Source organism: Sarcophilus harrisii, chromosome 2 (genome assembly GCF_902635505.1).
Source record: "Sarcophilus harrisii chromosome 2, mSarHar1.11, whole genome shotgun sequence".
In the NCBI taxonomy this organism is placed as follows: Eukaryota; Metazoa; Chordata; class Mammalia; order Dasyuromorphia; family Dasyuridae; genus Sarcophilus; species Sarcophilus harrisii.
In genome coordinates this window covers 594,363,893-594,380,791 of record NC_045427.1, presented here as the reverse complement: position 1 = coordinate 594,380,791, position 16,899 = coordinate 594,363,893, and the positions used below count along the sequence as shown (strand labels likewise).

Sequence of the window (16,899 nt, the reverse complement as noted above, 5' to 3'; positions counted from 1 at the left end):
TTACTGTTTGATAAAAATTGCTGGGAAAATTGGAAACTAATATGGCTGAATGTTGTTTTTTAATCTGCTTTGCTAGGATCATCCTCCCTGTCTCCTTGTTCTCTAGCTGGGCGTGTACTCAAGGCTCTGTCCTAGATTCTTTCCTATCTTTATCTATATCTTGCACTTAATTTCCTCATCTTGTGTATTTAACTATTGTATCTAGAGGATGATTCCTAGAGATCTATATTTATATTCATATCTGAATCTCTGGTTATCCAGTCATAGTCTTTCCTGAGCTCCAACTTCAAATCAACTACTTATTGGACATTCAAACTGAAAGTCCTGTAGGCTTATCAAACTCAACATGCTCAAAACAGAACTCATCATCTTTCTCCAAAACCCATCCCTCTTGTTAACTCTCCTTTACTGTCAGGGTCGTAAGCATTCTGACAGTCATCTAGGTTCATATCCTCAGTATCATCCTAAATTCCTAACTCTCACTTATCCCACAGATTCATCAGTTACCAAATCTTAGCATTTATTTCTTCTTACAAATATTTTATTCCCTCCTTACTGTAAAAAAAATTAATATTCTTTTTTAATTGAGGTCCACTCTGATGGACATGACTCTTTTCAACAACAAGGTGTTTCAGGTCAATTCCAATAGACTTGTGATGGAGAGAATCATCTGCATCCAGAAAAAGGGTTGTGGAAATTGAATGTGAATCAAAATACAGTATTTTCACCATTTTTTGTTGTTGTTTGCTTGCTTTTTTCTCTTTCTCATTTTTTTCCTTTTTTGATATAATTTTTCTTGTGCAACATGATAATTTTGGAAATATGTATAGTAGAATTGCACATATTTAACACATATTGGATTGCTTGCTATCTAGGGGAAGGAGTGGAGGGAAGAGAGGAGAAAAAGTTGGAACACAAGGTTTTGCAAGGGTGAATGTTGAAAATATTCTGCATATATTTTGAAAATAAAAAACTATTATTAAATTTTTTAAAATAAAAATTGAGTTCCACATTATATACAGTAAGAACAAGATTATGTGATGATCAAATATGATAGATTTAGCTCTTCTCAGCAATGCAGGAATCTAGCAATACAGCAATGCAGTGACAATTCCAATAACAATTCCAATAAACTTGGGATATAAAATGTCAGCCACATCCAGAGAAAGAACTATGGAGATCAAAGCATAGTACTTTCACCTTTTTTCATTGTTGCTTTCTTTCTTGTGGTTTGTTCCCTTTTGGTATGATTTTTCTTGCACAATATGATAAATATGGAAATATTTTTAGAAGGATTGTATTTGTTTAACCTATATCAGATTGCTTGCTGTCTTGGGGAGGGAGTTGGGGGAGAAGGGAGAGAAAAAATATCTGAAACACAAAATCTTAAAAAATGAATGTTGAAAACTATCTTTACATATATTTGGAAAAAGAAAATACTATTGAGAAAAAAAAATTGAGTTCTAAATTCTTTTCTTCCCTTATTTCCCCACTCCCTAAAAACAGTAAGCAATTTGATATAGATCATATTTTTGTTTTCATGTAAAATATATTTCCATATTAGATTATGAAATAAGACACAGACTACAAGAAAAAACTACAAAAAATAAAATGAAAAAATATGTTTTGAATTGCATTCAGATTCTATCAGTTCTTTCTTCTGGATGTAAATAGCATTTTTCATCCTGATTTCTTTGAAATTGTCTTAGAACGCTATTTCTGAGAATAGCTAAGTCATCCATATTCTACAATATTATTATTATTGCATACAATGTCCTCCTGGTTCTGTTCACTTCAGTTTACATCAGGTCACACAGGTCCTTACAGGTTTTTTTTAAATCAGCCAGATTGTCATTTCTTATGGTACAATATATTTCATTACATTCATAAACCATAACTTTCTCAGTCATTCCCCAAGTCATAAACATTCCCTCAGTTTCCAATTCTTTGTCACCACAAAAAAAGCCACTATTAATATTTCGGTATAAATAGGTCCTTCCCCCAAATTAAAAAAAATCTTTTGGGGATACAGACCTAGCAGTATTACTAGATCAGTGGTTATGCACACAGCCCTTTGGGCATACTTCCAAACTGCTTTCCACAATGTTTGGATCAGTTCTATACATTAGTGTTCCAAAAATCTTACCATTTCCATTGCTACAAAATTTCTCATAGCTATCTCCTTCTTTAGACTCATAGTTACCATTCTAGTTCAGTCCTCATCATTTCTTACCTAAACTATTTCACCAGTCTCCAAATTAGTGTCCTTAACTCAAGTTTCTTCCCTCTCTAGTCCATCATATCTTAAAATGATTTTCCTAAAGCAGTTGTTCTCTTTTTGTCTCAACACTCCTTTATACTCATAAAAATTGAGGACCTTTCCAAAGAGCCTTTGTTTAAATATCAACTGATATTTACCTTATTGGAAATTAAAATATCTTAGTATTATTATGAAAATAATCCTGAGAGAATTATAAGGACCCCCCAAGTATTCCCAATCCACACTTTGAGAACTGTTGTTTTAAGGTATAGAGCTGATCATGTCACAACCCCTTAGTGAACAAACTCTAGGGGATTCATCTTCAGTTCCTCTCAACCTGACCTTAGCTCATTCTTATAGGTTTATATATAATTTTCCTTCCTGTACTAAACAATATAATTAAATTGGCTTTTTTGGTTTCCTTATGCACAACACTACATTTCCTATTTCTGTGCCTTTGTATTGTTTGTCTCTCAAGTGGTGATTCACTTCTTCCTCATTTCCAACTCTTAAAATTCCTAGTACCTTCTAAGTTCAGCTCAAGCACCACCTTCTATATAAGGCCTTTCAAATCCCAGATTGTTCCATCCTCAGCAACATTACTATGTATTTGTCTGCATGGATCTATTATTATATATTATCTCCTTTAGTGGATTATAAACTTATTTAGTTCAGAGATGGTTTTTTGGTATCACCAGCACTTAGCACAGTTTCTGGCATATAATAAGCACTAAATTCTTATTTATTAACTGACTAATGAAGATCCCAAGGTCCAAGGTTGTTATTTGGCTAATCACCTCTTGCTGTTAGGATCATGGAAGAGGTAGTCTTGATGACCTAGGCCTTGATAGAGATGGATTTCCACAGGATATGAAGGGAAAAGCTCCTTCAAGGCATGAGATAAAGCTTTTGAAAATACACAGAGTGAAATAAGACACATTGAGGATCAATAAATAGTACAATGTGTCTAGAATGTATAAGATATAAAGGGAGAGTAAAATAAAATTAAAATAATGTTTCATGAGAACTAAATTATTAAGGGTCTTGAGTGTTCACTTAAGGCTGCATCTTATATGTGAAGCAATTGTACCACTGGAGATTTTTGAGTAGAGAAATGACATGATTAAATTTATGCACTAGGAAGGATAGATTGGAGGAAGGAAAGATTAGAGGCAGGAAGACTTATTTTGAGACTATTATAATAATCCAAGTTGGACTCTATGTAATTATAATATAAATAAATTGATACAGTGGAAGCAGAAAGGAGGGGATAGATTTGAGAAATATTTCTCAGGTAGGAAAAAAGATCTTGATAACCAAATGAATGTAGGAGATGAAAGAAAGGCAAAATGTACAGATGACTCTTTCAAGTTGGATGAATAGAAGAATAGTGGAGTCAGCAACAGAAATAAGGACTAACTTCCATATATATAGATATAGATATATAGATATATATTATATATATATATACATATATATATATAATATATATCATTATATGTATGGAGTAAAATTTGAAGGAAAAATGATGGCTACTTATTTTAGAGATGTGGAACTTGAAGTATTAATAAAATATATAGGCTGAAGTGTCTGACATGTAACTAGAAACATGAGACTGAAGTTCAGAAGAGAGCCCAGCACTATAAATATAGTCCTTTATAGATATAGTCAGTCAGGAAAACATTCACATAATGAAGATATATAAAGTCATAATAATAGACAAAATTGCCAAAGAAAAGAGTAAAGAGAGAGTAAAGAAGAGGGTCAAGAACTTTAGGATTCATGTTTAATGGATGGGAGGAAGAGGAGTCCAACAAGGAATAGTAAGTGAAGCTGGTGAAGAACTCAACAAAGAATATGTCAAGGAAGTCTAGAGGGAAGAGCATCCCAAAAATGCTGTGGATGACAACATCAACTTTTATAAAAAGGTGATAGAAAGTGGGAGCTAAGAAAGAGTCATTGAATGTGGCAAATAGGCAGTCATGGAGGAACTTGGAGATGGCAGTTTTAGTGAAGGCAAAAGACAGTTTCCAGGGGATTAAAGAGCAAGTAAGAAAGTAGAGGAAGTAAATATATATTATTCTTTCCAAAATTTAGTCAGGAAGATTGTTTAATGTATTAGTAAAATTAAGTGTTCTTTTTTAGAACAAAAGCTACCTGAGTGTGTTTGCAGGCTGAGGAAAAGAAGGAAATAGAGTAAAATATGTTTAAGATGAAGGGCAAAATAGATGGTATGTGGAATGAAGTATTAGAAGAGACATGAAGGAAGCAAAGTCTCAGGTAGAAAAAGTTTTGTCAAGGGGAACCACACCTCATTCTCTGAGACTGGAAGGGAGGAGGAGACTTGAAAACACACAACTTCTGAGCTAGGGATAAGATCTAAGGTAGCTCATGTCAAATCAGCTCAATTTTCTACTTTACAATTCTTGTGTCATCTAGAGAGGGAGAAGGATAAGAACTGGAGTGTTGAGGAGACTGTTGTTTTGGTATATATTACCATAAGGAATATCATAGAGTCAATGACAGATAATAAAAGTGAAAGACTATTTGGAGTTAATGAGCTTTTGTATGGCAGACTTCAGTCAGCACAGCTTTGTGGCTTGTGTAAACAGTGTTTCCATATTAGGGGTACAAGTGGATGAATAAAACAGATTAATCAATCAACAAATATTTATTAGGTTGTGCTAAGTGCATTGTACTAAGTGAGAAGAAAACAAGTGGCATTGTGCTAAGTGACAGGAAAACAAAGACAAAGATGAAATAGTCTCTGCTGTCAAGGAACTTACATTCTATCAGAAGAGAGAAAACATATATATAAAGGAACATATACAAAATAATTATACAAAGAAATACAAAGTAAAATCTTGATTGATAAGAGTTAATCAAAGTGTGTGACTAACAATGCAGGAAAAGTAGAAAAGGTGCATTCGGGAGACATTCAAGAGTGGCAGAAAGTACAATGTTGAAATAGCGAATCACTGGGTCAGGATTGTGAAGAGAATTGAAGCCAGAATGGGGATTTATGGTGGAGTTTGGGGGGATCCGAATAAAGGCAAATAACAGGATCTATAAGAATGAGGGAACAAGCCCTTGATATCTATGGATGGTAAGGTAATACCTACATGGATGAGAACAAAAATGAAACCTGAAGAGGAACATTGGCTAAAGCCAAAATTTCACTGAGAGCTGTCTTCTCTTTGGTGGGAGTGGGGATGGGAGACAACAGAGGAAATAAGGAAAAAGAATAGAGAAAAGGTAGGCTCTTAGCCTGAAATGATGAAGTCCCATATTCTCCTAGTCCATGCCTCAAAGGCTGGGATCCCCACACAAACCTTCTTGGTCTGTGCCATCAACCACCTTGTCTTCTGCCCATGCTCAGGTGTTGCCCAAACTTCCTGTGCCGCCACTGCAGAAGACCCTGACCATGTACCTGCGGTGTATGAAACACCTGGTGCCTGAGGAACAGTACAGGAAGACCAAGGTGATTGTGGAGCAGTTCGGTGCCCCAGGGGGCCTTGGGGAAGTCTTACAGCAGAAGCTCTTGGAGAGAAGGGAGAAGACAGCAAATTGGGTAAGAAATTAAACCACAATATAAAGCCCAACTGGGACAAGGGGAAGAAGTGGTAGAAAGAGGGCATGAGAAGTTCATTATTTCTAACACTACTGGTACCATAATTTGACTTACTTTGGTCAAAGTCTGTATCCCTCTAAAAGCCACCTTGCACCCATGGTGATTGGTGACACTGGACTTTCCCCATCCAAAGAATATCATAATATAGCTTCCTTGTCCATGTGAGGACTTCACATGCTCCTTTCCAATGTTTTCCCATATGTATTCTTTGTTTTCTTTTTAGCAATAAATGTTATTAAGCACAGTTAATGATAGTGCAAGGCTAGTGTTGATAAGTATAGACAACTGAAGAGTTCCACATATAGAGAGCTGCCTAGAAAACTGACCCTGGAGTCAGGAGGACTTGGGTCAGACTCCTGTTTCTTCTACAGATTGTGTGACTCTGGGCAAGTCCATCAGGGTGCCCCTTCAAGAAACCCTCTGGGAGTTTCATGCAAGGGAACTGATATGCCAGTTCCCTTACAGAAAAAAGAACTGGAGCTTGCCACACTAAGATAGGCACACATGCTATTATTTTTCCATGAAAGCTTTTTTTGAAAATGTTTTTGTTGTGAACAATATGTAGTTTGGGATTTTTCTGTGTACTGGATATTTTAAAAGCAAAATGATTGGTATAATATTCAACTTATTCAAGATTCAACATCTACTTGGGTATGTAAGAATTGTGTGAATTTTCTGGGATAAATTTCTTATTGTTACCAATATAAGGTTACGGTAAATATCTATTTAGGATATGTCTGAAACTTGGTTAATAGAATTTGTTATTACAAGTAAAATTCTTTGGGCTTATAGTTAGTACTATCTGGGAGTTTTAAAGCTCTACTCTCTGATGTGCTGAAGGTTGAATTTTAACTGCTTATGTTATGTTATAGTTATGTTCTTGCATTTTTTTTCTTCCTGTGACTGATTTCTAACATCAGAACAATAGTTAATAAGAACCGTTAATGAAATTCAAATATGTCATACCTTGTGTTTCCAATCTGGTTTATGTAATCATTATATCCTAAATACTTAGGCAAATGAATATTTATCTTGGTCATCTATCTGTTACTGGATATTTGTGTCTGTGGATATTCAGGGTTTTTTAATGTTTCTAAATAATGAGAAGACAATTAGCACAGTGGTCTATGAAACCTAACTGCTATTTATTGGGATTATAGTTATCTGCTTGTCCCGTGAAGCAAACTTGTTCCTTCACATAGGAACTTCTGGCCAATGTATATTGGCCTCCCCACATGTTGTAGCAGTTCCAGACTGTTATAATCTTATCTGTTAGATTTGGGCGTTTTTGTTCCAGATTTTGGTCATATTACAGCTACATTAGCCTTTTGGGACCTGGATCAGCCTATTGATCGTTATCAGCACACCATACCCATCCCCATGCTTGGACTGAGAGCCAATTCTCCACCCCTTATCAGAATGAAGTAGTTTTTGATGAGAGACCATCACCCATCGTCCTGATGTAACTTGGACTGATATGGGGGACTTGGGAATGGTTGATGAATGACGTTAAACCCTGACTTGGTCATCTATTACTGTGTGTTTATGATTTGGGATGGAAATTGTAAAAATTGGTAACTGTTGCTGTTAAGGAAGTTAGAATATGTTTATAATATCTATGTTCACTTCAGAATTGAGGGATTTTTTTTAGGAAACTCCCCTTGTACTAGTCTGTTGTGTGTAGGAACTTTAATTTACTCTTGGAATTTATATTGGGATAGTTATTTGACTATTTACTTTTTTTTGGATGATTCCTTTCCATGAGAAAAAAAGAAGAAGAAGAGATAGGGAACTAGGGAAATTTGTGGATTTTTCTCAAAATACCTAAAAGAGTGGGAATTCTTAGTTTTCTATTCATTTGGCCTTAGGTACTTCTGCCCCACCCCCTATCTCAACAGTTCAGATTGAATTGAAGTCCTTAAGCAGTCCTTTTTAATTTTTACTATGCTTTAGCTTTGAAACCCCTTATTCTGTGAAATTGCCTTAGCATACTCAGTTTTTGGAACTATTTTTTTTTAATAACCAGAAATCATACACCTTGAGACTTGGCAGTCTCCAGTCCTGTAACCCCAGTTCCTTAATTACTATCTCAGCATTCTCGAAGGACATTGCAGTTTTGAGATTAAGCCTCTAAAGTTAAGGGTTTACCTACTTTCATGGTCTAACTGTGCATATTCTGCTCAGAAATCCTTTCTGGATCCTAGTAGCAGCTCCTGTTCTATCAGAGGGGACAGGTGGAGCTACTCCAGGCCCCACTCTTTCCCTCCTTTGGAATCCCTGAAAGACTTGGGGTGCCCCTCCTAACATGGGCAGCATGACTATCTTGAGAACTGCTACTCCCATTATAAGCAGAAACTGAGTTAAGTGCACAAATGACTGAAGACCACCTAACACAGTGAACTGTCCATCTCAAACTGGATTCCCTGGCTGAGACGAGGGCCTTTGTACTGCTGATAATTCTGGTGTTGTCAGGAAGAGATTTGCCCTTGCCATAAGTCCTTGCATTTTCTAGTTTCATTTTGATTTATTTGCTTCACATTGGGTTGGCCAAAATTATGGTGCTGAGACCTCCCAAGTATCTAGGGGAGGTAATTCAATAATTAAAATATTCAGAAGAAGAGTATGTAATGCTGTGCCTCAGTTTCCCTAGATTGTCATCTTTGTTAATTTATCTTTATATTTTTATGTCTGCCGAATGCCAATCTGTTCTGTGATAACTGTTTCTAAGGTAGTTGGTGGAAGCAATTCTTATGGTATGAATTTATTGAAATCAGTGGTATTATCCTGTTGCCACTATGTCTACCCGGTATAATTACATTAGTAACCAGAATAGTTCAACGGTCCCTATCAAAAATGTTACATACAGAGGATGCTATTAAAATGATGATTCTTCAGAGAAAAGGTTGGAATGTATTAGAGAGAGATATTCTTGATGGTGAACTTAATAAACAATGTATAGATATGTTAACTGATTTTGAGCAGTGTGTAAGTTATTCATAGAAATATGATAAAAATCATTTACATATTACAAGTATGGAATGGAGAGATAAGGCAAAGAACTTCCAGGAATGTATGAATTCTTTTTCTGTATTTTATCATTCATTATTTCTTTGTCTCTGTGACCTGCATAAGTATGTTGTGTGTTAGCCAATATTTACTTAAACTTTAGCTATATTTACTTAACCTGAAATGATGACATCTATGACTATTCAATGTTATCAATATTTAGACTATTAGTTGAATGTTGTTAGCTTAGTAATCTAAATTTTGAAGGTCTGTTGGCATCCATGTCTAACATTCAATTAAGGGGAGAGGGTATCTATTTTCTTAACGCTCCCCAACCTATGATGTAATCCTTTGTAACCAAACCTATAAAAACTGTATATCTTTCCTAATTCTTTAGCCCTCCTACCACGAGCTTTCTTTTTCTTATCTCGTGATGAGGCGGCTCATCCTCTGGATGTTTTAATAAACAACTTTTCTGCCTTCTACTGAGTGATCTCTGAGTAGTCATTTTGGGTAAGGGTCTTCTATATCCCTCATAGATAAAATGCAAAATAATATCTGATAAGTGCATCATAGAAGTGAAAAAAAATAGAAGTGAAAAAAAGTGAGGGTAAAGAAATAAAGGTCATTGGTAGGAGAGAGATAAAGGAAGGTTTTATGGATCTTGATGGAAATGCCCTTTCTTCTATATAACCATCTTTTAAATCCTAATTCAATTGGGTGGGTTGACATTTTAAAGATATAGGGAAGTATTCTGGCACAAGCAACAATGCAAAGATATGGTAGCAGGAAATCAGAAATATAAGCAAGAAGTAGAAGTTACAAAGAAATAAATTTAAACTTGACTTCAGGGGAAATGACCTGTTCAAAAAACCTGTTCAAAAGTTGACTGAATTGCCTCAGAGTTGGAGAAAGGGTTTCAAGTAGAAGTGAGAAAACTACTGGACAAACTATTTAATCTGTCTCAGTCTCTATATTCTCATCTGTAAAAAGAAGGAGTTGTATAAATTGGTCTCTAAGGTATCTTCTAATTCCAAATCTATAATTTCATGATTTTTTGTTATGGGGGGATGGGAATGGATTGCATTCAGATATGAGTAGCTATAAAGGTTCCTCCTAATCCAAATTCTATTTTGTGAATCATGAATCATAAATGGGGGAGCAAGCCACAGAGTTTAACTGAAGCTTAGAGTCCCTAGAGAAGAACAGTAAAACATAAGTAAGTAAAAGATAGAAGATGATACCATATTTTGAAGGACTATAAATGCTAGGCTAAAAAGTTTGAACTTTACACCTATTATAGGGTATGTTTAAATTGGGTTTAATCCACCAGATCAATCAATCAACAAGCATTTAACAAGCATTTGTTATGTTCCAGGCACTATTCAAGGTTTTTTCATTTTTAAAAATGCATCCATGAACCATAAGCATTGGGAGAGAACCTTGGACTCCACAGAGTCAAGTTTGGACAACTGTTTCCACATAAAAAAATAGACTGCTTAAGTTATTCTCTGCTTATAGGGACTTATCTCACTTAATCAAATTTATGCCATTGAGATATTACTAGCTCTATGGGTTTCTCTTTCAAATAGGTAACAATAATCAAATAGATCACACAATACTATAGTAAGGATATTTCCTGACTCCTTTCAGTTTTGAACATGTGTTATGGGAATGAGGAATCTCTTTAAAATGGGAGATCAAAAATTGTGCTTTTTTTTCTTCTTTGCCCCTGCTGAATGAATACCTTTGAGAATGCCATTCATATAAGAACATCGATTAGAATATTAAGCTCCCTGAGTGTAGACAATGTTTATTTTTGTCTTTGGCAGCAACTGGCACATTGTAAGCCCTTGATAAATACTTATTTAATTGAACATTGGCTTTAGCAGGCCTTGTGCACAATAGAAAAAACTCTTCTCATGAGGATCGTGAGATGATGCTGAAGAAACTACCCCTTGTATCATCATATTTTTATATTTTTCCTACTACCTTCCCAAATATTATTTCGTTCAACCTTCATAACCACCCTGTGCTTAAATATAGATCAATATGATTCTCATCAATTTGAAAATGAGGAAATAGTTTGCGGAGGTTCCATGATTCATCCTAGGTCAGATACATCATTGCAGGGGCAAGATGAATCCTTGTCTGGTACTCATAATGAAGTGAATTTGAGATATGTGTCAAGGCAGTGGGTTAACAAACACCAAACTATTGTCCCAATTTATCAGCAGCTGAATGATTAAGGACCTGAGTTCAAGGAAAGATAATCTATCTATATTCATCAAAGCCAATAATAATGTGTCACATGTGCACAAATGTTTTGTAGTGGCTCTTTTTGAGGTGGCAAGGAATTGGAAATTGAGTGGATGCCCATCAATTGAGTAATGGCTAAATAAGTGATGATATATGAATGTAACGGGACACTATTGTTCTATAGGAAATGATGAGTAGACAGATTTCAGAAAAACCTGGAAAAACTTACATGAACTGATGCTCAGTGAAGTGAACAGAACCAGGAGAACATTATACATAGTAACAGCAACACTGTGCTATAAATGAAATACTTAGCTTTCCTCAGCAATATGATGATTCAAGATAATTCCAATAGACTTGGGGTAGAAAATTCCATCTGCAGCCAAAGAAAGAATTACAGAGACTGAATATGGATCAAAGTATACTATTTTCATCTTTTTTGTTGTTTGCTTTTTATCTCATGATATTTTCCCTTTTGGCCTGATTTTTCTTTCACACTATGACAAAAAAAGTAAATATATTTACGATTTACTGTACATGTATAACATATATCAGAATGCTTACTGTCTTGGGGAGGAGGGAAGTAAAGGAGGAAGGAGAAAAAATTGGAGCTCAAAATCTCAGAAAAATGAATGTTAAAAACTCTTTACATGTAATTAGAAAAATAAAAAAAAGAATAGTGTGTCAGTTCATGTCAGTACTTCTTCACCTGGCTGAGTTACAATGTGTGCCCCACTTTTTTCCTATAGGTTTTTGAATACTGGCTAGATGACATGTATCTCAACAATCGATTAGCTCTTCCAGTCAATTCCAGTCCAGCTATAATCTTTGCTCAACAGAATTTCCAGGATGTGAATGATCAGTTAAGGTAAGGCTTCTTTTAAATTCTGGGGGAAATGTTACACATAGTCATTTCTCTCTCCACCCCCACATACCCACATATCTACATAGAGAGTCATCTGCCTAATATAGTGTCCTGAGAAGGAGGGAAGGAGAAACCATCCCTTTCTGGCTTCACAGCAAAGTTGTCAGGCATGTTGCCCTCTTGCAGCCTTGTGGAGTGAGACCCAAATGAGATTAAAATGTAATTGTGAGGTGTTTAACAAAATAAAACACAAAAACATAATAAAAGACAATACATTTTAAAACTGTCAATATGTAGCTCACAGGGATCCTTATGCAGGGATTTGCTGTTGTTCTTAAGGCATTTCATTCCTGTCTCACTCTTCATGACCCTTTTGGGGTTTCCTTAAATGAGATACTGAAGTGGTTTGCCATTTAGTTTCTGATATCTCTATCTGAGTTTGATACTATTGCTATAAGGAATATTTGGGAAGTGTTTTCTCTGTGAGTTAATATAAGGAGATGGTCATCAAGGAATTTAGTGACCATTCACTAAGGATCATTCCTTTGGGGAGGCTCATGTCTAGACCTGGATGTCAGAGTTGGAGTAAGGCATTTGTGTGCTTTAAACAAGGCTGGAAAATATCACTACTACCCTTCCCCTACAATTCCTCCACCATACATTAAAATGTGCTCTCACTGTGTTTTACTGCTCACTAAGGATTTTCAGATTTGACTCTAACACATGGAACTTAATTAATCACAAAATAAATGCCTATATACTATGAAGAATAGAATTTTATTGCATTAGGAATATATTTTTATAAAAATTTTCCCCATTAAACCTACACCTTAGATTGAGTCCTAGTCAATTACCTACTTTGTCTATCCCTAGTCTTGGTGCTGAGACCTTGACAACCCCTAATAACAGGTCATATTCTATTCATAAAAGAAAATTGCCAAGCTTTAGGCAAAACACTGTCACAATATACTCAAAACCATCTATCCCAGAGTGTCCCCAAACCAAAGCATTTTATAGAAGGGATTAAAAAATCATTCCTTCTTTTCCACAAAATGTCTTCCATATGCTACAATTTCAGAGCTCACTGAGCTGTAATAAAAACCTCTGTGCTAATTACCCCTGTCTGAGGTATGATTTACAGGTAAGAGAAGAGATGAAATGAAGGAGAGAGAAGAGAGAAAGACAGAAGAAAAGGAGAGAGATGGAAGGAAGAAAGAAAGGAAGGAGGGGAAAGAGGGGGGAAGGAGAGAAAAAGAGGGGGGGAAGGAGAGAGGAAGAGGGAGAAGGGTAATCTCTCCAGTATTCCAGAGAAAGGGAAATTTCCTTACATTACTGGGTTGAGCCTCCATTGCTGTTAATACTTTTACACATTGCTTTCCTGGGCATGTGATTATGAAGCTTCTTTTGGATACTTTAACTTCCTTTGCAAGATCCTTTTATAACACTGGGACATATCTTATACCATCAATTCAATTCACCTAAAATTTATCAAAAAGGCCAGCTACAGTGTACTTTCTAGGCTAAGTGGTAGGAATGCAAAAACAAAACAAACAACAAACAAAACAAACTAAAAAACAACCTATCCTGATTTTAAGGTAGAACTATTTTACCTTGGATGGTAATTGTGTTGAAAGAAATTTGGGGTCTAGAGCCTAAGGTTAGGAACTAAAGTGGTAAAATGCACTTGCATAAAATTGTGTCTATATTATCATCTCTGTTAGAATGTAAGCTCCTTGAGTTCAGAGACTACCTCGCTTTTATTTTTGCATTCTCATTGCTTGATATTTATTTAAATACTAAATGATTTATCAGTCAAATAGAAATGAGAGATAAAGGACAAATATAATTGTATAGGAAGAACATGTTTCTTTTGATCTGTGCCAGTCTTCACTTCAGTAAAATCTGTGACAGAAATTATCCAACAATCCATTGATAAATATTCCTGCCAATTATAATCATCAACAATACAGATATGATAAAAAAAAACCAGTTTATTATGCTAAAAGCATAAACTCACTAAATATAAAAATCAATCAACCCTGAGCAGCAATTTCATTACTTTTTATAAGTTTTAGTTACATAGTCTAGAGGGGCTAAAATGGAATTTCACAGAAAGCAGAAGAGGAAGATGTGTATCAAGTAAAATAGGATATTAGCAGGCAAACATTTGTGCCAGAAATCTCAAGTTGTAAATTTTCAGACAGAACAAGAAATAACTAGATAATAGCAGGGCTATATTTGAAATCTAAGCTTGATCTTGCAAATTCAACCTAGTGATATGATCTAGTCATCTTAAATAAATGGCAGTAAGAAGGTTAAACCAGAAATGCTCTTCAGGAAACTTTTTACTCCTTTCTCAAGAAAAAAAAATAATTAATGCACTTGGTTAATTGGGGTTTCCACTGACTTTAGTAAATTTAGTAAATGAATCAAGTATTTATTAAGCATCTATTGTGTGCATATCACTTTGAAAGATACTTAAGGAAATGCAAATAACCATATAACATCAGGCATCCCACCTTTCTGTAGGATTCAGAAAAGTGTCTCCAAGTTCAAGGTACTATGAGGGTCTGAATCTATTAAAAACCCATGAGATTCCATGTATATGTTTACTTTTACTAGTCATCCAGAGATCACATAATTTCAAATAAAAGGTATTTAATCAAATGGTAATAGAACATAAACCTGAATCACACTCTCCCACAAATATATGCATCATCAGTGGGAAGAATGTATGGCTCTAAAGATGATCATGCATCTGGGAAACTAAGGAGCACTAAAACAGGCATGTGTGGAGGGGAACATATTGCCAGGGCATGCATGTAGAAGGGCTTACAGGTAGAAAACATATGTGGACACATTTATCTTGCTAAAGAATTGCTGATATCTTCTGCTGATGTCATCACCATGTTGCTCAAGTGAGTCTATTCCCCTGCTCCCACTGGCTGTGCTACATGTAATCTCTACTAGAAACTACTTCATCAGGCATATGGTTGTGAAACTTCTGGTTTCTGCTGAACAACAAAGCCAATATGCTTTTTTTTTTCTTTCTCCCTTTTTTCCTATCTCCCTTTTTAGCTGAGAGCCCAGAAATTTAAGCTCCAGGCTCTTCAGTAAGGAGAGAGGCAGGTTCTCATTATGTCAGGGTAAAATATCAGTTGTTTTTTCTCAAAAGGAATAGAAGGAATTTCTCTGTGCCAGTCTATCTGACTGCATCAAAAAGTCTCCTTTGATTTTTGTCTATTCCTTATTGCCAGTGAATACGCCCTTCAAAAATCTCATTTTGGGAATGTCTTTCAATAAATTGCAAAAGACTATCTAAATCTGAAGCCTTAAAATTTTTCTCAACTCTCCAAGAGCTCTCAGGTTTCTCATACAAAAAAGGAGGAGGTAAGAAACGTTTATTAAGCATAGCGTTAATACAGCTTTTGGGGAATACAAATATAAATGTAAAAACAGTCCTGCCCTCAGTGACCTTACATTCTAATAGAGGAAGACCATATACATTGAGGAATATTGACTACTTTGTTTAGTAAAGCTACATGGATGGTGAGTAAAGCAGATTGACAACTTGCTTCCAGGAATGATGGAGGAGTAAATGATTTGAACATTGTTTCAGACCTGGAGGGGTTGGAAAGGGAAGGTTCATATGTAGTAAAGGCAAGATAACTGGCTGGTTTATTTACAAAATGGTCAATGTTTGAAAATGAAATCAAGCATGTCTGAAGTAGTGGATTAGGTGAAGTCTTCACAATTAGCACATCAGGCCCCAAAGAAGAAATTCAAAGGAGAACTAAAACCTTCAAGCCCTGGTGTCCTACCTGGGCAGAACACAGCTGTGTGTGGTGTGAGCCAAGGGAAATAAGAAGCAGGTTGAGAAAGCAGGAGCTTCGAAGATAGCAATGGAAGAGCAACCAAGAAAAATCTGGCAAATAATAGAAAATGTTTTGCAGAATGATTTTTGAATGAATCTCAGACAGCATCCAATAAGATCTTTTTTTCCCAATATACAAGTTCATCCTCTAAGGAAGACAAAGACAACAAAAAATATTTTGATATATATTCTCTGGCATTCTATTTTTCATTTTCCCCCTTTAAAAAATGTAGGTTAATTAGCGATTGGGTTTTTTGTTTTGTTTTCCCTCTGTTGTTGATTTCTCAGATTCCTAGAGGCTGGGTAATGCAAAACCAGGTCGTCATCGATTTTTTGAAAGGATTCAAAACAAAAGCCTTTTTTTAAAAAAAATGTAAAATTTAAATGTTTTGCATGTGCAGCAAGCTAAGGCCTTCTCCTGTTTCCCATTATTATAATCCTGGTCCTATCTGAAAGACTGTTTTGCATTTACACTGAAGGCTCTTCCGTGGGCAGCCTCCCTTGAACACTGAAAGAGGGAATGTGACTAACTTGGCATTTGCTTAGTCCCTAATGGTAATGAGGGTTGGGCAGTCATTAACAGGCTTGTTAAACCCCCACTCTTGACCCCTCCATTTCCCTTTAGTTTCTAACCATACAGCCTATTTTAATATCCCTAGGAGAATTAAATAAAAAATTGAGTTTTATAGGTAGAAAGAGTTTTAGAAGGTACCTAATCCAACATTCTACACTATGACAGGAGCCTAATGCCTTTGTTTGGACATCTCCATACTGAGTGAATGTCAAGGTTAATGATTGTCTGGAATGTCTTTAATATTTTATATCCATGTTTTATATATATATATATATATATATATATATATTGGCATATCTACATGTACACATTTCCACATATATAAAAAAATGTGTATGTGTGTGTATATATCTATATATATAGATATACACACACACACACACACACACACACACATACATTCATCAAACCCTTTTAGCAGTCCTGATGA

At 35.4% G+C, this 16,899-nt stretch overlaps 1 protein-coding gene across 1 annotated transcript in view; it reads left to right on the top strand.

Moving 5' to 3' along the window:
* CHAT (choline O-acetyltransferase) overlaps positions 1 to 16,899 on the top strand; it is a 104,976-nt gene that overhangs the window by 14,445 nt on the left and 73,632 nt on the right. The window contains exons 3-4 of the mRNA XM_031956270.1: positions 5,640 to 5,831; positions 11,906 to 12,024. Of these exons, the coding sequence (XP_031812130.1) occupies positions 5,640 to 5,831; positions 11,906 to 12,024 (311 nt within the window). The remainder of the gene's footprint in view (positions 1 to 5,639; positions 5,832 to 11,905; positions 12,025 to 16,899) is intronic.